The sequence below is a fragment of the Artemia sp. Qi Xiang Cuo genome, chromosome 1, assembly GCF_049724085.1.
Source record: "Artemia sp. Qi Xiang Cuo chromosome 1, ASM4972408v1, whole genome shotgun sequence".
Classification (NCBI taxonomy): Eukaryota; Metazoa; Arthropoda; class Branchiopoda; order Anostraca; family Artemiidae; genus Artemia; species Artemia sp. Qi Xiang Cuo.
The window spans coordinates 62,876,722-62,898,414 of NC_142794.1; the positions used below are offsets into that span (position 1 = coordinate 62,876,722).

The window sequence follows — 21,693 nt, forward strand, 5'->3', positions numbered from 1 at the left end:
TGGGATATTATTTTTTTCCTTCAGTGTAAATAAGAAGGATCTACTTGTTTTTAGGCCATTAGAGTTAAGTTTGCCAAGTTGGGTAACATCTTCAACTGGGATTGTGTTGCCAGCCCTATCTGAGAGCCCTTCTTTTAACTTCTGAATGAATATTTCTGGGGGAACATTATAAACTACTATTTTTGTTGGTGATTGTTTTGGGTTCCATTTAGATGCATTAATTGGGGTATTCAGAAGGGATTTTAGGTTAATTATTGTGTCTGCTGATTTCGGATCTTGGACAGCTAATAGCAGAGATCCATCACGGTGAATATTAAGAGAAAATATTGATTTTAGCAATTTGAAAATTGCAACTCTTATTGCAGTAATCTTTTTTATTTCAAAGGGGGTAATAGGAGAAATTTTAAGGTAAATTCCTAAGTTTTGGGAGGGAGGATCTTGGGCAGGGAGAGGGGAAATACTTTTGGTTGGGGAGATTTTTTCCTTTTTTTAGAGCTTCTAGAAAGGACCTCTTGAAACCCATTATCATCATTTATAGTGACATTAGGCCCTACACTAATCATTGTCCTATTCTCAGAATTGGAGCTATCATTTGAACTTTGAGATAGTGAGCTTGACCAGCCAAAATGGGTATCAGTTTCACTGGTATTTGGGGTGGGATCTGGGGGGACTTTTTTTTGGAGTACTTCTAATCATTGCCTATTGGAAAAAGCTTTAAACTAAAACAAGAAGGGATAATACAATGATATCAAACTGTCTGCACTATACTATGGGGAAGAGAAACACCACAGTATAGCCCTGAGGGTGATTTGAGCAGGATTAGTTCGATACAACTGCTGATTAATTGAGATAATATTTCACAAGAAAATTTATTTTAAATTTCTTAAAATGTGGCTGCTGTAATGTTGAAGTAAGCATATTATTAAATGTGCTTACTTCTTCAGTATGTACAACCAAAAAGATCTATTTTTTTGCATCAAATTGATGAATGTAAGGGGAACTTGCAAAAGGTTTGGACTGTAGTTAATAAAGTGCTTTCCTGCAAGAAACTCAAACAGTCCCCCCCCCCACCATGTCATTACAGGAAGGCTGATGGATCTATTGTGGACAAAAATTCTTCAGCAAGCACCTTAAATTTGTATTTCACCACACTTCCTTCATTTTCCATTCCACCCCAGAGTAGAGTAAGAAGTTTTCCCTCAGCAGAAAAGTAATTTTTCTTTTCCATGTGCAGTGACACTGAATTTTCTAGTATTATTTCTCAGGTTCCAAGTAGCTGTTTAGTTGATGGTTTTGGTTTGAGTATCAATGTTCTTTAAAAAATTGGTCAGTCTTGTTTCTAACATCATCTCACACATAACTAACCTCTCTTTTTCTACTAGTGTTTTCCTCATTTATTTAAAGTTGCTAATGTCATACCTTTGCATAAAAAAGGAGATTCATCTCTAATTTCAAACTATAGACCTGATTCTCTTCTTCCCATAATCTCTAAGGTTGTTGAAAAAGTAGTGTATCATAGATTCTCTTAACTACTCTCACATACTCCTGTCATTTACCAGTGTCCTAGCCATTTTAAAATTTCCCTCTCAATTACTTGGACTATCTGTCTTGGCTTTTCTCTGTCTACAATTAGCCATGTCTTGATGCAACCTGCAAAATACTTGACAACTGCAGGAAATTCTCTCATAACTAACCATCAGCATGGTTTTGTCATACTTTTTCTACCTTGCATGCACTTTCAAATAAAACAGAGTTCGTGCATGCTAATCTCAACAAGGGATTGTGTGTTTTGGGTTTATTTCTTGACTTTTCAAAGGCATTTGATATGGTCAACCACTCTGTTCTTTTGTCTAAATTATCTTTGTTTGGAGTGCATGGAGTTGCAGCAGAATGGTTAAGGTCTCACCTCTCAGGGAGATCTCAGTATGTTTTGGTTAATGCTTCCTCTACTTTGCCTATATTGAAAGGTGTCCTACAGGGCTCTGTGCTTGGACCACATGTTTTTAATTTATATGAATGATCTTGTTAATGGTCTTCATCCCCTTGTACACCCTATTCTTTTTGCTGACAACAGTAACTTTTCCATTGCTGCAGTAGACCTGCCATCTGCCACTTCTGTAGCTCAAGGTCTTCTTGATAAAGTAAGATTGGTGCCGGTCAAATGGTATGGTTTTCAACAGCAGGAAAAGTGTTGGTGTATACTTCAGGACTCCTTATTATCTTAATTTGAACTTGGGAGCAAAATAAGGTCCATGGTGAATTAGTAATAATAAGGTCAATAAGGTGCATTAGTTGGCAGCTAAGAGGAATAGACTAACCCACTTATATTACCATGGCTTGTGGTTCCATTCTTTGTCAAGTCTTAACTTAAAGGAGGCACTAGTGGGTGCAGTCATGGTTTTGTCTTGAAGGTTGTTCTAGTTGTTAGAAATATACTTGGTAAAAAGTTATGGTGCATTCTGGTTTTCACTCTTTGCTAGCTTCTGCAAGTGTCCTCTAGTGTTGTGTTGACCTGTATGTTTTGTGAGGAGGGTGTTGTTTGGTTGACTATTATATTAGTATGTCAGGATTATATCACATCTGTGATGTCTGAAGACCAGTGTTGTTAGTTTTAGGTGCTTCAGTCTCTTATCATACTGCATATTTTGCAGACCCATGATGCATTGGTGGCATGTCTTTGAACTCTTTCAGTTATTCTGGTGTCATAATTGTAGGAAGAAGAGGTCAGACAGGTTCCAAAATCCAAGAACAGCCTTGTTAAGTCTCAGGAAGACAGTAAGGGAGTGGCTGGTGATAGTGCATTTCAGCAGGCCTAGACTTGAGTCAGCTTTCAACACTTCTTGTTACCTTCTTCTTCTTCTCTTTAACAGCAGGCGGGCTTTTCAGTAAAACTATTTAGCCCTTTTCCTTTTGCTTCACTCTGTGGGCTACAGAGCTACTGGCTTGATTGCCTCATATTTATTAGATATATTCAGATATCTTTCAGCAGATCTTTCGACTCTAGGAGTTCAAATATAACATGATAGATGTCAATTTCTATGCTCTGTGTTTAGGTATAGTTGGCTAGGCTCTTGGCTGATAGTGGGATTTTGTGGTGTTTGAAGTATTTTAACAGTTTAGAAAGCAAGGTATGTTGTGCAGACGTCAGCATATTACATTCAAATAGGCAATGGTCAATTGTTTCATTATTCATATTACAATGCCTGCAAAGAGGGGACAGGGGAATTGAACCACTTGAATTAGAAAGCTTATATGAGAATGCAAGGAAATTTAGTCCATTTGTTCCAGAAGGAATTCTATGATAAATTTTAGAAAGATACTTATTGGGAAAGGGGGAAAGGATAGGATTAATCTTATTAAAATTAATATCTGATAGCCTCCATCGGTAAATATCTCTAATTGGGATTGGTCTCCCACTTGGCTGGTCAATATTTATAGCATTTTTTGCTATTTCATCAACCTGATGATTACCACTTATGCCAGAGTGGCTAGGAATGTACTGAAAGTTATCTTCTTCTTCTATTTAACAGCAGGCGGGCTTTTCAGTATAACTATTTAGCCCTTTTCCTTTTGCTTCACTCTGTGGGCTACAGAGCTACTGGCTTGATTGCCTCATATTTATTAGATATATTCAGATATCTTTCAGCAGATCTTTCGACTCTAGGAGTTCAAATATAAGATGATAGATGTCGATTTCTATGCTCTGTGTGCAGGTACAGTTGGCTAGGCTCTTGGCTGATAGTGGGATTTTGTGGTGTTTGAAGTATTTTAACAGTTTACAAAGCAAAGGGATTGGTCTCCCACTTGGCTGGTCAATATTTATAGCATTTTTTGCTATTTCATCAACCTGATGATTACCACTTATGCCAGAGTGGCTAGGAATGTACTGAAAGTAAGTTTTTATGCCACTTGAAGCAAGATTATCAATAATACTGAGACAATGATAAGTGTCAATGTCCAACTTATATTGAGGAGCTGAGGCCAGCAACTCAAGGCTTGATAAAGAGTCGGAATAGATGATAATATTATTCGAATTTTCAATCAAAGGTTGGTTTTGCTTAAGGTGTTCTAATGCCATGATTATGGCATTTAACTCAACAGACATTATAGATAAATTATTAAATAATCTCTCTCCCATTGCAATTTTCAGGTGAGGAAGGAAAACACCACTTGCAACTTTCTCATCCATTTTTGACCCATCAACAAATATTTGGAAGTGATTTTTATAGGTAATTGTATTAAGTTCTACAAATTTTTTCTTGACAAAAGCAATGGGGGTTAAATCTTTATTCCATTTTGAAAATTCAGTATTTATTATGGGAAATGACCAATTCCATGGAGGGGATTGGGGGAAAGTAGGTGCAATAGATTTTGCTGGTACAGGGAACTTCTTTTGAATATTGGCATACTCATCTGAAATACCTTTATACATAGCTGGATTTCTTAACAAATTATGTAATGTGTGTGAGCTATTTGATTCAATTTTTGTAAGATGTTTTGTCAAGAGAAAGCTACTTCTCTCCCTTATTGTTGTTAATCCACTCTTCATAAGCAGAAACTTGGTGCTTGTGAGTTTCCTATGACCAAATATGAGACGTATTATATCATTTTGCATTGTTTCAACTTTTTGCATCTGGGTCTTTGCACATGCACCATAGACGATGAGCCCATAGTCAATATGGGGTCTTATATGTGATTTATAAAACTGGAGTAAGGTTTTCTCCTTACAACCCCAGGGTGTGGAAAGAAGTCTTTTTAGTATATTTACTTTTCTATAACATATTTTTATTGTGTTTGAAATGTGGAGGTGGAAATTAAGTTTTTGGTCAAGCATGAGACCTAGGTAATTAATATGATTATCTTCTGGAATAGTTGTTTTATTTAGATTTAGTTTTGCATTAACATGGTTTCGCTTCCGGTGAAATTGGATTATTTTTGACTTGGTGGGTGCAATGGGTAAATCTGAATGTTGAGAAAATTTTTCAAACTGGAAAAGTGACTTTTGCAGATTTGACTGTGCTATCTGAAAGGTGTTGCCAGATGACCATAGCACCAGATCATCAGCATATTGTAGATTCGTGTGGGGTAGGTTAATGCCCCAGAGATATAGGGCAAATAGGAGGCACCTGAGGACTGCTCCATGAGGACGGCCTGTGGCTATTGTCTTTTGGGGTGAAGAGGCTGAACCAACACAAACAATGAAACTTCGCACTTCTATGAAGGATTTAATAAAAGATACTAGCTTAGGGGGTACTCCATTATTTGCAAGTTTATTTAAAAGGATTTTGCGGTTCACATTGTCATCTGCCCCTTCAAAATACAGGGAATCTGCCACTAGGATTTTATTTTTTGAGAAATATTCATTTAGTACATTTGTTAGCAAAATGAAAGCATCTGCTGAGCGGTGGCATTTCCTGAATCCAGTTTGAGTGTGTGGGATCATATTATTTTTTTCAGCAAACCAGAGGAGTCTGTGATCAATCATTTTCTCCATTATTTTCCCCATCACAGGTGTAATCATTATGGGCCTATAAGACTCAGGGTTATCTTTTGGTTTATTTTTTTTTAGGATTGGTAGGAGGGATGAACATTTCCATATATTGGGGAACCTAGAAGATGCCTAAGCGTGATTATAACAATTTAGCAGTTCTTGTTTGTATGAACGTGTGAGATTCTTTATCCATGTAGGGTGTATAGTGTCATAGCTGCTGCTAGTTTTGGTTCTAATATGATGTATTGCTTTATTCAATTCCTGGATTGAAAATGGGTTAGTTATGTACTCGGATCCTGGGCGTGGTTGGTAACTTGGGTTCATTGGAATTGTGGACAGTTTGCTTTGATTATTTGATGTTAGCTTATTAACAAAAAGAGTTGCAAATAGGTTAGCCTTTTCATTATCATTGTCATAATGGGTATTATTATGTATAAGCTCATACAGGAGTGGGTTGGGGGAAGTCTTCTTCCCACAGATGTGGATTATGACTTTATGTATAATTGGCTCATGCGTTTCTCTGGAGAGATTATTTGCGAAATTATTCCAGTATTTATATTTAGCATCTATTATAGTCCTTTTTAGATTAGATTCTGCTTATAATTTTTTTAAATATGTAGTAGGTGATGGTTTTTTTATGAATTCTGTCTTAGCTGCCTTTTTTATCCTCCATTTATATAGGCACTCATTTGTCCACCATGCTTTAGGAATTTGTTTAGGGAATGTTTTCTTAGGTGTTGTCCTGGGATAGCATGATTAGCTGTATTTATTAGTAAAGATGTCAAGGCTTCAGCATGTGAAGCTATTGTGTCAACTGTTGTGTTAGAAATGCATGAACTTTGGGTGAAACTTGTAATTTCATCATTTAGCTTATTTTGGAACATAGACCAATTTGCTTTAGTGTTCATATATTTGGAGGTATGAGATGAAGTTTCAGCAGGTTCATTTAGGGAGCAAACTATAGCAAAGTGGTCTGTACATAGACTATCAATTTTATTTATGTAAATTTTCTTCAAAAAATTTAATGACACAATTTGTAGGTCAATTGTGGAGAATTTGCCACTTTTGGGGTTGAAATATGTATTCAGGTTTGGAGGGGTAGCAACAGCTAATTCATTATTATTTTAAGTCATATGCTCAATAAATTTACCAGCTTTATTTGCTGGTTTATTCCCCCACAAAAGGCTGTGGTCATTGAAATCACCACAAATAATGACATTATTTAACATATTAGAATTAGTTATGCAATTAAAGAAATCCTTGGCATCTGTAGTTTAACCATCGGGACTATAAAAGCTTAATAAAAATGTTTTTAAATTATTTATCCAAATACTGATACCAATGGCAGCAGAATTATTTTCAAAATCAGTAAAATTAATGCCACAAAATTTTAAATTAATTTTTACTAATAAAGCTACCCCTCCTCCTTGTCTCTCTGATGATTTATCCTTTCTTAGGATAGTATATCCCAGAGACTTAATGTGTTGATTTTTGGTTAAATGAGTTTCCTGGAGGCAAGCAATATTAATCAAATTATTATTCATAAATGATATTAGTTAATTTAGCTTATTTTCTGTGAATGATCTTACATTCCATTGGAGTATTGATAAATGTTGTGTTGTTGATGTTTTCTTCATATGACTGTGTATCAATGTTCAGCTTTGTTAAAAGTAAAGCAAGATCTTTTTTTGCTTGAATGAGCATATCATCTGGGATGTAGATTTTTGCCAAATCTGCAATAATTTTTGTTTTCTGTAGTTGATGTATGTTCATGGCCTGAACTGCATAACAGTTTAGAATGAATAAGCATATATTTGGGGATTGCATTTTTGGTTGTGCATCCTGTTTTGTTGGTTAAGGGATTGATTCCTGGTTGTGTTTCTGGTTTGTTTCTTCTTGGGAGGGAGGGCCAGGTTGACTTCATCTTACTGGACAAGGAGGCCTGTTGGCTTGATGGTTCCTTCTGATAGGGATGTGAGCTGGGGGGTTAAGAAAGATGATGTTTTATAAGGGGTGGTCGATGCATGGGGGGCATTTGTCTTGGGGGTTTTGGTTGGTTTCATTACAGGCTTTATTTGGTATCGTTGGGCAGCATTTGCTTCCATTGCTGCCAAGGGGTATGGGATGGCCTTTTCTGTTGATATTTGGAGTGTTAGAGCTCTTTTCTTGTATGCAGGGCATAATGATTTATTTGTAGATTCATGTGGGCCTTTGCAATTGATGCATGTAGGCTGAGTGTTGTTGCAAGTTGTCAGCTGTATAGGATGGAAAGATTTACAGTTACTACACTCTCGGAGAATTTCATTACATTTGTTTGTTGTGTGTCCCAGTTTGAAACACTTCTGACACTGGATAGGCTTAGGTTTGTATTCCTTGTGTGGTTTGATTTGCCTAAATAGGAATAATTTTTCTGGGATATCAATTTTATCCTTCAGTGTGAATAAGAAGGATCTACTAGTTTTTAGGCCATTAGAGTTAGGTTTTCCAAGTTGGGTAACATCCTCAACTAGGATTGTGTTTCCAGCCCTACCTGAGAGCCCTTCTTTTAACTCCTGAGTAGATATCTCTGGGGAACATTATAAACTACTATTTTTGTTGGTTATTGTTTTGGGTTCCAACTAGATGCAATAATTGGTGCATTCAGAAGGGATTTTAGGTTAATTATTGTATCTGCTGATTTCTGATCTTCTACAGCTATTAGCAGAGATCCATCACGGTTAATATTAAGAGAGAACATTGATTTTAGCAATTTAAAAATTGCAACTCTTATTGCAGTGATCATTTTTATTTCAAAGGGGGTAGTGGGAATAATTTTAAGATAAGTTCCTAAGTTTTTGGTGGGAAGATATTGGGCAGGGAGAGGGTAAATGCTTTAAATTAGGGAGATTTGTTTCGTTTTTTTAAGTCTTCTAGAGAAGTTCTCTTGATATTAATCATTATCATCATTTATGGTTACATTAGCCCCTACACTTATCATTGTCTTATTTTCCAAATTCGAGCTATCATTAGAACTTTCAGATAATGTGCTTGACCAGCCAGGATGGGTATCTTTCACTATGACACTTTCAGTGGAATTTGATTTGGGATCTGGGGGGACTTTTTTTTTGGAGGACTTCTAAACATTGCCTATTGGAAAAAGCTTTAAACACAAAAATAAAACTAAAAAAAGAAGGGGGAAATAGAATGATATCAAACCGTCTGCACTATACTATGGGGAGGATATACACCACAGTATAGCCCTGAGGATGAGTTGAGCAGGATTGGTTTGGTACAACTGCTGATTAGAAGTGATAATATACACAAGAAAATATATTTTAAATTTCTTATAAGGTTCACTAACAAGTACTCCCCAGTCTTGTTCTTCATGACTGGTTTGAAGCTAAATATCAGACTGCAACGTCTGGTCATGCATGGTATATTGGTGGTGAAGATTGTCATTGCCAAAATGGAGGACACTACATTTATTGATGTTGAGCATGAGCAGCCATTTGCTGGTCCACTTCTGGATTCTCTGGAGGTCTAATTGCAAGCTTTGTTGAACAGCTGGTCTGAAAAGCTTGGAGTCATCAACATAAAGTGTGATGTTATTTGTGGCTTCCTTTGTCATATCATTCATGTAAATGAGGAAGAGGGTGGGGCCTAACATGGTATCCTGAGGAACTCCACTCATAACATCACATGGTTCAGAGAATACTTTATCAATATTATTGGTGAAAAGTTGGACCTGCTGCTCTTGGTCTCTCAGGAAATTTGTCACCCATTCTACTACATCAGTGTGGATGCCAACTGCTAATAATGTGGCCCTAAGGCATCATTGGGGCACCTTGTCAAATGCTTTGGTGAGGTCAAGCAAAAAAGGGCGAACAGGTACTCCCCTCTTCAGAAGGTCAGTTATGATACTGTAAGTTTCAAGTAAGTTGGTCTCTACTGACTTTCCTGGAAGGAAGCTGTGCTGGTCTGGTGACAGTATACTATTGGACAGAAGATGTGTCAGAATTTCTGCATTCACAATACATTCCAGGGTTTTTGCTATAGCTGAGGTTAAGCTGATCAGCCAATAATTCTCTGCATTTGTGTTGTCACCTTTCTTGAATATGGATATAATTTGAGAGCTCTTCTAATCCAAAGGCATAGTCTTTGAGTCAAGGGACTTCTGAAATATTTGACATAGTGGAGTTGAGACATCATTAGCCAGTTCTTATAGGAGCCTTGGTTGGTATTGTATGAGAGATGACAATCATCCTGACTTATGGAAACAACATTATACTGCAAGCTACTATTGTGAAATTTCTTGGTGTGTATCTTGACTGATTTCTTTCTTTTAAACCCTATATAACTCACACCTGCTCCCTTGTCCTCTGCCAGTCTTCAATGTTGCACCAGATTAACTCATTTCTTCCCCAAGAAGTTTTGCTTTCTATTTATTATGCTTTTATTTTTCCTTACCTTTCTTATTGCTGCTCTGTCTGGGGTAGTACTCTCTTCTCTGCTCACTTCAAAGAGCCCAAAACAGGGCAGTGAAGGCTATTATTCTTCTCCCTCTGCTTTACCCTTCCTCTGATCTTTATAATGTTACTGGAATAGCTCTGCTGGATTGTATTGTGGGTAAAAGTAATCTTTACTTAGTGCATTCTGCTTTTCTAGGTACACTTCCACCACCTCTGCAGCAGTTTTTCTTACAGACAGGCTCAGGCAGGTACTCTTCTTCTATATGTATTTTTTTTCATAAATTTATTTAACCCCAAACAATCATCAACAGCAGCTCAGAGGTCTCCTGTCTGTCAATCAGTTCTACTATGGAACTCTATACCTCTATTTCTCTCTGCAAAGGCAGTTTCAAATAAGGTGTTTCCAGTTTAGTAATTTTTTTTTTTTATTCTATCCAAATTTATATGTCTCTCTTCTCTTCATTCAATATCTTTTTCAGATTTTAAAACCTTTTTAGATTCTATCCTTATTTATATGTCTCTCTTCTCTTCATTTAAAACCTTTTTCAGTTATATATTAAATCTCTTATCTGACAAATGTCCTTGTCTTGTGTGGCCCATTACAAGCAAAGCTTCTTGGGCTTAGTAACTGCTTTATGTTTGTAATTGTTTTTCTAAACTGATTGATTGACATTGCTTTTATGTTGTAGTAAAATAAGTAAATTTTATTTCTGATGTAAATGAGAGGTAAGTTTAATCTTTACCCCCTCCCCCTAATGTGCAAATATAGGAAATCATTTTTGTTGGAAATGAATTTTATTCCCACCCCTATATATACCAATTCAGGGTATATATTTGCAGAATAGGGGGGATGGGGTAAATTTTATTTAAATGAGAGGTAAGTTTGAATTTAACCTACCCCCCCCCCCCAATGTGCAAATATATACCCTGAGTTGGTATATATAGGGGTGGGGATAAAATTCATTTCCAACAAAAGTGATTATTATATTTAGAAAGAGCATAAAAAAAGGCATTAAGTGGTATATTTACTTTATTTGTAAGTCAATAATATGAACTGCAAAAATTTACCCAAATAGGTATATATAGGGGTGGGGGTAAAATTCATTTTGGTAAATATTTACCAAATCATATTATTGACTTAGAAATAAAGTGAATATACTACTCAATGCCTTTGTTTATGCTCTTTCCAAATATAATAATCATTTTTGTCAGAAATTAATTTTACTCTCACCCCTATATACCAATTCAGGGTATATATCTGCACATTAGGATGGTAGGGTAAAGTTTAAACTTACCTCCCATTTACATCACAAATAAAATTTGCCACCCCCCCCCCCTAATGTGCAAACATATAGAAGGTATCAAGTTGTATATTCATTTTATTTGTAAGTCAATAATATGATTTAGTAAAAATTTACCTTCATTTCTGACAAAAATGATTACTATATTTGGAAACAACATAAAAAAAGGCATCAAGTGGTATGTTTACTTTATTCATAAGTCAATAATATGAACAACAAAAAATTTACTGGCATATCACTGGACTGTAAACACAGTCACAGCCCTCTTTCATACATTTTATGTAGTGTTTAAATAGTCTTCTTCTTGCCAAAGAAGTTGCCATCTCAACAACACACCCAACATTAGCCTAGACCTTGTTTTACTCCTAAGTGCAAATTAAGGTAGGCCTAATTAAGTGCAGAGAACAAGAAAATAAAATAATTGTTCAACATGGGACAAATAAATAACATAAAACATTATAGAATGTATAAATAAGCCAGATTTACAGCAGAGCACATGCCATTAATGTTGTTATTTGCTTAGTTGTTTACAGGGCTAGTGTTTCAGTTAGCAAGTTGCTGAATTGAGTTTGTTATTAGGCCTATCTGTTAGAGATTCTATCCAGGGTAGTTAGTTGACAGCCAGACAAGGGATAGTTGAATGCACTGCATGAGAAAATAAGAACAATTTATCACCCATTAAAAAACTGAAGAAAGCATGAGATCTCACAGGAAAGCATTAGAAGTCCTGAAAAGAGATGATAGTGGTTCAAAAGTTAAACATGGTTATGACCTTCAGAATTGACTGTCTTTGAAGCAAAATAAAAACTATCAAATCCTTGATTACCAGATGTCAGGCTTTCCAGCTTAGACACAGCAGAAAAAGCATGCAATTTAAAATCTGCTTCCGTTTCTTCTTCTAATATGTAGCTGGTAAAACTGTAAACATAACATCTTTTTGACAACTCCCTATTAACAAAACCCCTGAGAACTTAATGACGAATCAGAATTTTTCTAGGAAAACGAAAAAAATTCCAAAATCTAGCCAGTTTTTTTTAAGGGGCTAAAATACTTTATGAGTGTTTTTGTGCATGTTTCATTTGAGGATTTTCTTTAGCGGAGGAATTCAAAATTTTATAACATTGAATGCTGGTAAATTTACCATGCCAGTTCCTAGGGATATCATAAAGTCGCCATTGAAGGAGATTGATATTATATTTGGTAGTGTCTAGTTTTTCTATTGTAGGCTATCATGTATATCATAATTTTCATTATCAAGAAGATGATTCCCTCTATTCTCACTTAGGCTACCCCACTCAAAACCAATGAAGGAAATTATGCATAGGCCTAGGCTAGTCCATGTGGGCTATTTCTGACCTTAAAAGATATAGAAAATCTGCCAAAGTAGAGTTGCCATTCCTTGTGAACTAACACTATTGGAAATTTCTTTCTTGCCTTGTGATTTATAATGGCTAGTGCTTTTTTGTTTTTATTAGGCTACCTTTTTTTTAAATTGCAACAATGCTGCAGAAATTCAATAAAAAGGAGCATAAACTCATTGTTCAGGATACAATTCATCCTTGTATTATAGTTTTGAGGATAAAATCTAGCCTACAAGTAATAAAATTTAGCCTAGCCTAAAGGTAGGCTGTCTGACATTTTTACATTTCTTTGGTAATTGCTAAAAACTGTTGGCTGAGTGTTCTTAAAAGGAGGATCAGTAAGATAATTTGGATCAGGTAGTTTGAAGGGTGATTGAATAACCTATGTATTATTACACTGCTGATCCTCCTTTTGCAAATAGGCTAGCACAGCAAACATTTTTTGGCAGATATTTCAGAAGTTTGAACAGGTCCAAAGTTTAATGCTCCTTCCATTATGAGTAGTAATTCAACTTTTTATGCAGATGACCTGAAGCTTCTTGGACCAGCTTTGTCCTGTGAAGATCATGCCCTGCTATAAAATAATCTTCATCTGTTGGGTTGCTGGGCTGAAGGATACCACCAGGTGGCTAATTTGACAGTGTATATATATATACAAATATTTGAATTAGCCTACTGACCAACCAGTATTTTAAGCCTAGGAGTCCAGCTGGAAATAAGGAAACATATTAAGAAAACAATTCTTACTGCATAATATGCAGAATAATTCTAGATAACACATTTTGCAGGGGAAAGCCTTTATCTTCACTTCTTTCCTTGTTTTCCCAGTTTTTCTAAGAAATTCATGAATTTCTTAGAACCTATATATTCACAGAATATATACCCCCACCCCCCTAATGTGCAAATATATACCTAGACTGGCATCCTCAATCAAAATATAACAGCCATTTGCATCACAAATGATATTTACTCCCATATTAGCCATGTGGTGGATGTCCCTGGGCTGAGGCCTGGCTTCTTAAACTCAATGTTGCCCAAGTGCCATATCATTCACTTTGGCAAACAGAATCCATGCTGCTCTTATTTTTTCTTAGACCACCCACTTTCCCCTGTTAATAATGAGCAAGATCTTGGTGTCACTATTGACAACATATTAAAATTCAGCACACATGCTAAGAGGTCTGCTGCTGGGGCTAGTTCAACCCTGCATTTCATCTCCACTTGTTCTTCTAAAGTCATCAGTCTTTTTTATAAGGGACTTGTGCATCCTAAGCTTGAAGTTGGAATGTCACTTGCCTCTCCATATTTTAAAAAAGACATAAAAGTTCTTGAAGATGTCCAGAGACGTGCCACTAAAGTGATATCTGGCATGCCAGAGCTTTCCTATCCTGTGAGACTATCAAAGTTGAATCTCCCTACACTTGTATACAGGAGAAATAGACAGGATGCCATTTTAGCCTTTAAGTTATTGAGGGCTAACATTCTCCCAGCATTAATCCCTTCTGTTAGTACCAATTCAAGAATTAGAGGTCACCTACTAAAATTTGTCAAACAGTCTACAACATCTAGAGTCCATTCTCAATTCTTTTCAACACATATTGTCAACAATTAGAACAAATTATCTAATGAAACTGTTACTGCTGAATCTGTTGATGTTTTTAAATGAAGGCTAGATGTTGAGTTGTCCTCCAAAGAGTGTAAATTCAATTGGGATGCTATCAAAGATGGAGCAGCACCTGATCACCAGTGATTCTTGCATACAATTAGTCATCATTCCAGAGCTCTACAAGGAGAAATCCTTAGATTGCTCCTAGCTGCAATTTAGGGTAATTTAAGGTCCACATTAAATACAATCATAACACATGTCCTGTGATGGCATTGTGTTTGATCTAAGCTTGGTAATACAGGATTCAGAGATCAAACCCAGCTGGGGCAATACACTGTAGGGCCAATACAAGGACCTTATAGGTAATCAAGGTAATCACCTATAATGATATTGGTGATTAACTATATCATTATAGGTAATCAAGAAGTATTGTTAATCCAATGCAATGTAGTGCAACCTTTTCATATAACAACCACAATTTATTACTCCAAAAGTAAAATATACTTTTGTTTTTATTCATGTGACATTTTCCTTTAATCCCTACAATACCTGCTTTCTTTAATTGACCATAGCTCCTTTAGTTGATCAGTATGACAAGACTACTTAAACAAGTCAAAGAGAAGAGACAAAGATAGGTCAGTGACTTGGAACTATCACTGAAAGAAACCATTGGATCCAATTAATCATAATCTTGACCTTAGCCTGGGTTTTATCATGTAGGCCTAATGTGGGCAGGGGTGTCCCCCTACAATATTTTTTGGCAAATCAATAAAATTATAATGCCAAGCACTATAATTATACTCCCTTGTTTGTCAATTCAGTTAGCAAGAAGAATAAAATTAACATAATCATAAGATAAATCACAGAAGAATAAAATACTGACAAGACAAACACTATCAAAATCTTTTTGCTGTATAGATACAGCACTTACCAACTCAGTCTCTAGATTAGTAAAAACAATAAATTTGATTAATAGAATGATGAAGTTAATAAAAATAGGTAATAATATGGACAGAGCGTTTTCCTCTATCTAGGTAATGCAGTTTGATTTTCAGTTTAGAGTGCAAAAGAACTAATTAACAACAGAAATTAAAAATGTTAAGTGTATAAACCTATTAATTATAACTAAATGCTGGAAAACAGTTTCAAACTCAGGATTTATGAGATACTTTTTAACAACACACAGGCTGTAACAGGTGCACCCATTTGGAGGGGACAGGCAATTGCCCCCCCCCCCTTTAGACTTTGAAAAATACCATATTATTTCTATTTCATAGCTTTTTTCACTGCTATTAAATAGCACTGTTAAAACTCCTAAAATACACCATTAAAACTCCTTTGTCTGAAGACCCTATAAAGGCAAATTACAGGCCCTTAGCTTGAACAACAAGGGAAATCAGAAGCATGAATAACAAGGAAAGCTGCTGCAACCCCAATAATCTTCTTCTTCTTCTTCTTCTTCTATTTAACAGCAGGCGGGCTTTTCAGTATAACTATTTAGCCCTTTTCCTTTTGCTTCACTCTGTGGGCTACAGAGCTACTGGCTTGATTGCCTCATATTTATTAGATATATTCAGATATCTTTCAGCAGATCTTTCGACTCTAGGAGTTCAAATATAAGATGATAGATGTCGATTTCTATGCTCTGTGTGCAGGTACAGTTGGCTAGGCTCTTGGCTGATAGTGGGATTTTGTGGTGTTTGAAGTATTTTAACAGTTTACAAAGCAAGGTATGTTGTGCAGACATCAGCATATTACATTCAAATAGGCAATGGTCAATTGTTTCATTATTCATATTACAATGCCTGCAAAGAGGGGACAGGGGAATTGAACCACTTGAATTAGAAAGGTTATATGAGAATGCAAGGAAATTTAGTCCATTTGTTCCAGAACGAATTCTATGATAAATTTTAGAAAGATACTTATTGGGAAAGGGGGAAAGGATAGGATTAATCTTATTAAAATTAATATCTGATAGCCTCCATCGGTAAATATCTCTAATTGGGATTGATCTCCCACTTGGCTGGTCAATATTTATAGCATTTTTTGCTATTTCATCAACCTGATGATTACCACTTATGCCAGAGTGGCTAGGAATGTACTGAAAGTAAGTTTTTATGCCATTTGAAGCAAGATTATCAATAATACTGAGACAATGATAAGTGTCAATGTCCAACTTATATTGAGGAGCTGAGGTCAGCAACTCAAGGCTTGATAAAGAGTCAGAATAGAAGATAATATTATTTGAATTTTCAATCAAAGGTTTGTTTTGCTTAAGGTGTTCTAATGCCATGATTATGGCATTTAACTCAGCAGACATTATAGATAAATTATTAAATAATCTCTCACCCATTGCAATTTTCAGGTGAGGAAGGAAAACACCACTTGCAACTTTCTCATCCATTTTTGACCCATCAACAAATATTTGGAAGTGAGTTTTATAGGTAATTGTATTAAGTTCTGCAAATTTTTCTTGACAAAAGCAATGGGGGTTAAATCTTTATTCCATTTTGAAAATTCAGTATTTATTATGGGAAATGACCAATTCCATGGAGGGGATTGGGGGAAAATTCTGCATCAAATGTGTATTTTTTCTGTTTCTTCTTCTCTGCAGCTAGCAGCGCACTGAAACATCATAGAAAGCTTCATAATGCATAATTTTAAAGGAAATTTCTACATATAGTGTCTTGTGTATTAAAAAAAAAATAATCTAAATTTTTGTTGCAGCAATAGCTGCAACCTAGTAAATTGTGGTTGCTGTTGCAAGTTCAAGTTCAATGGGTTTATTAACAAATGAAAATAATAAATCACATAATCAAAATACTCAGTCCATTCTGGACGCCAAGAACCAAAATCATTACAATTTAACATAATATGCAGAATGGTCACCGCTCCTAAACTCAGACACAACCATACCCCTCATTTACCAAATAACTAAAACTATTACCTTCCCGTTCCTTACCCTCAGGGGAAACCACCCCATCATACTTAAAAATCATACATTTGTAATTTAAATTTACTACTTACATTTAATTCTGTTTTTTTTTTTTTGCTGGTCTGAAATAGGTCGAAATAATCTTTTAAATGCAGATGGCAGCTCTCCAGCTAAAAACTTGAACACAAAGGTCAAGCATGATAATTGATGCAGGGACCCTAATGACAAGTACTCTTCATTTTTTCCAATTAATATCAGGCATCGTTGATGAATTGAATTCAGTTTTCGCAGGTGGGATTTTAAAGTTGATTGCCAGATCATTGCACAATACAGCAAATGGGGTTTTATAAGAGCATTGTACAGGAGGACCAGCACTTTCTGTGGCAAAGCCCTTTTCAGTTTTTTTATTATTCCAAAATTCCAGGATAGCTTCAATTCCACTGCTTGAATATGATGCATGAATAATAGGTTCTCATTGAGGAGGATTCCCAGGTATTTTGCAAAATTGTTTTCTGGCCAACTAATCACACCTCTGGATGTCTGGATACCACATATCTCCAGATGGACACTTCCAACCCGGGAAACTAATAGAATGCAAGATTTCTCAACATTAATACCAATTCGGTTAGCATCCATCCAGAGATATGTCCCCTCCAGAACCTCCCTCAGTTTAGACATGAGCATTGTCTTATCCATTTCACAGCAACCAAGCATAGTGTCATCAGCAAAGGCCACAAGCTCATCATCTTCACCTTTGGACCAGAGGGAGTTTTTATCCTGGCAAAAGTTATAGCAGCAAAGATTTGTTTATGCCGGGTTTAGCACTCGAATCAGAGCATTAACATGGATCAGGAAAAGTAAGGGCCCTAATATTGAGCCCTGGGGGACACCACAGTTAACAAGCACATCGTTTCCAGGATCTTCTCCCAAATAAATCCTGCAGTCCCTCAGATATGATCTGAACCAATCCAGAGCTTTACCTCTTATTCCTATATGTTCCAGTTTCCCAAGGAGAATTGAATGGTACATGCTATCAAATGCTTTCCTGATATCAAGCAGAACCACTGCAGGTAGTAGACCAGAATCCAAAGCTTTGTTTATCCATAAACTTAACACCGTTATTGCATCCTGTGTGGAGCGCCCTGGTCTGAACCCAAACTGGCGATTATTAAGAAACCCTGTCTTCTCCAGAAACTGGAGTAGCTGTTGTTGCATAGGTTTTTCAAAAACTTATGAAAAAACAGAGAGAATAGCAATAGGTCTTTAATTAGCCGGGTCAACTCGAGAACCCCCTTTGTGCAGTGAAATTATTCTAGCTTTCTTTAGCAGTTCTGGGAAAGTGCCCTTGTGCAGAAACAAATTTATGAGGTAAGTAAGGGGCTCTATGATTGAAGGGGCAACTGCTTTTAACGCTTTGGTATGTACTCAGTCAAACCCAGAAGCCGAATTGCCTCTTAGATTTAGTACGATTAGCAGAATTTCAGATGGAGAGACAGGTGCTATTGCCATGGACTTAGTGCATGCCAGGCCAAGGTAATCTTTAAAAGTCTTTGCAGAATTCCCAACAGAATCTGCTGTTTTTCTGCCCACTTCTGCAAAAAATGTTCCCAATGCATTTGCAATGTTATCTGGTCCTGTTACTGTCTCCCCATTGACAGATAATTTAGATGGAAGCTCAGGTGGGGGGCTGCAGGGACGCAGTATAGAGTTAACAACCTTCCATATTTTCCAAGAATTTTTGCCACTCTCAGCTATTTTCCCACTAAAATAATCTTGTTTAGCTTTACATAAAACTGATCAAAGACATTTTTATATTTTTCATATTTCTCCAGCGTTACAATGCATGGGTCATTTGTGTAATCCATCCACAGTTTATATTTCCTGTTAATACACTGGAGCGGTCCATGATTAATCCAAGGGCTTATGGGTTGATTTTTCCGTCCTGTCTTCCTTGAACGCTTTTTACAACAGCAATCCGTATATATTCTCATGAAAATGTTATGAAATTCCTCAAATCCTGAATTAGCATCATCTGTATTCATAACACTTTCCCAGGATGTGCTCTCCAGATTTTGATTAAGAGTTTTCAAGTTCTCGTCATTCAGTTTCCAGGTAGTGAACCCCTGCTTAATCAAAGCATTAGGCTTTGGATATTCATGCTGTATATTGAAATTTGTAAGCAGAGGGAAGTGATATGAGTTGTCGGATAGCAGAACTGAGGCTGATGTTGGAGGCAGAGTCGAAAAAATGTTGTCAATCAGTGAGTGGGAAGTGGCAGTTACTCGGGTTGGAATCGTTGTCGAGGGGTACATATTCAAAGCAGACATTATACTAAGCAGATCTGTCGCACCGGAAGATAGAGGAAGAGTAAGATTGATGTTGAAGTCCCCCATTAAGATCAGTTTGCAACATCAACCTTTTAAAAAAATCAAAATATATTTTCTTGTGATTATTATCTCTTCTAATCAGCAGTTGTACCAAACCAAATCTGCTCAAGACATCCACAGGGCTATATTGTGGTGTTTATCCTCCCCCATAGTATGGTGCAGACTGTTTGATATCATCTATTTTCGCTTCTTTTTTTAGTTTTATTTCTGTGTTTAAAGCTTTTTCCAATAGTCAATTATTAGAAGTCCTCCAAAAAAAAAAGTCCCCCCAGATCCCAAATCAAATTCCAGTGAAAGTGTCATAGTGAAAGATACCCATCCTGGCTGGTCAAGCACCCTATCTCAAAGTTCTAATGATAGCTCCAATTTGGAGAATAGGATAATTATAAGTGTAGGGGCTAATGTAACCATAGATGATAATGGGTTTCAAGAGGTCCTCTCTAGAAGTTCTAAAAAAAGGAAAAAAATCTCCCCAATTAAAAGCATTTCCCCTCTCCCTGCCCAAGATCCTCCCTCCAAAAACTTAGGAATCTACCTTAAAATTACTCCCACTACCCCCTTTGAAATAAAAATGATCACTGCAATAAGAGTTGCAATTTTTAAATTGCTAAAATCAACGTTTTCTCTTAACATTAACCGTGATGGATCTCTGCTAATAGCTGTAGAAGATCAGAAATCAGCAGATACAATAACTAGCCTAAAATCCCTTCAGAATAACCCAATTATTGGATCTAATTGGAACCCTAAAGAATCACCAACAAAAATAGTAGTTTATAATGTTCCCCCAGAGATATCTACTCAGGAGTTAAAAGAAGGCCTCTCAGATAGTGCTGGAAACACAATCCCAGTTGAGGATGTTACTCAACTTGGAAAACCTAACTCTAAGGACCTAAAAACTAGTAGATCCTTTTTATTCACACTGAAGGATAAAATTGATATCCCAGAAAAATTATTCCTATTTGGGCAAATCAAACCACACAAGGAATACAAACCTAAGCCTATTCAGTGTCAGAAGTGTTTCAAATTCGGACACACGACAAACAAATGCAATGAAATTCTCCAAGAGTGTAGTAATTGTAAATCTTTCCACCCTAAAGAGCTGACAACTTGCAACAACACTCAGCCTACATGCATCAATTGCAAAGGCCCACGTGAATCTACAAATAAATTATTATGCCCTGCATACAAGAAAAGAGCTCTAACACTCCGAATATCAACAGAGAAGGCCATCACATACCCCTTTGCAGCAATGGAAGCAAATGCTGCCCAACAATACCAAAAAAAGCCTGTAATGAAACCAACCAAAACCCCAAAGTCAAATGCCCCCAATGCATCAAGCACCCAATATAAAACACCATCTTCTAAGCCCCCTAGCTCAAATCCCTATCAGAAGGAATCACCAAGCCAACAAGCCCCCTTGTCCGGTGAGATGAGGTCAGCCTGGCCCCCCCTCCCAAGAAGAAACAAACCAGAAACACTACCAGGAATCAATCCCTTAACCAACAAACAGGATGCACAACCAAAAATGCAAACCCCAAATATATGCTTATTCATTCTAAACTGTAATGCAGTGCAGGCCATGAACATACATCATCTACAGAAAACAAAAATTATTGCAGAATTGGCAAACATCTACATCCCAGATGATATGCTCATTCAAGCAAAAAAAGATCTTGCTTTACTTTTAACAAAGCTGAACATTGATACACAGTCATATGAAGAATAAATCAACAACACAACATTTATCAATACTCCAATGGAATGTAAGATCACTCACAGAAAATAAGCTAAATGAACTAATATCATTTATGAATAATAATTCCATTAATATTGCTTGCCTCTAGGAAACTCATTTAACCCAAAATCAACAAATTAAGTCCCTGGGATATACTATCCTGGGAAAGGATAGATCTTCAGAGAGAAAAGGAGGAGGTGTAGCTTTATTAGTTAATAATAATATAAAATTTTGTGTCATCAATTTTCCAGATTTTGAAAATTATGTTGATGTAATTGGTATAAGTGTTTGGCTGAATAATTTAAAAACCTACATAATAAGCTTTTATAACCCTAATGGCCAAACTACAGATGCCAAGGATTTCTTTAATTATATAAATAATTCTAATATGTTAAAAAATATCATTATTTGTGGTGATTTCAATGCCCA

At 36.2% G+C, this 21,693-nt stretch overlaps 2 protein-coding genes across 4 annotated transcripts in view; one reads left to right on the forward strand and one right to left on the reverse strand.

Annotated features, from left to right (window-relative positions):
- Naa15-16 (N-alpha-acetyltransferase 15/16) overlaps positions 1 to 12,207 on the reverse strand; it is a 67,949-nt gene extending 55,742 nt beyond the window's left edge. The window contains exon 1 of one of the 2 annotated variants that reach the window (XM_089085984.1): positions 12,067 to 12,207. The gene's annotated coding sequence lies outside the window, so the exon portion shown is untranslated. Of the gene's footprint in view, positions 1 to 12,012 lie in introns of both variants that reach the window. The other variant, XM_089085988.1, reaches the window with a different exon arrangement.
- A 70-nt stretch (positions 12,208 to 12,277) lies between these two features.
- Positions 12,278 to 21,693, forward strand: part of LOC148956580 (mini-chromosome maintenance complex-binding protein) — an 88,613-nt gene continuing 79,197 nt past the window's right edge. Inside the window, exon 1 of one of the 2 annotated variants that reach the window (XM_089085991.1) lies at positions 12,278 to 12,371. In XM_089085991.1, the coding sequence (XP_088942117.1) occupies positions 12,311 to 12,371 (61 nt within the window). In that variant the 5' untranslated portion in view covers positions 12,278 to 12,310. Of the gene's footprint in view, positions 12,441 to 21,693 lie in introns of both variants that reach the window. The other variant, XM_089085989.1, reaches the window with a different exon arrangement.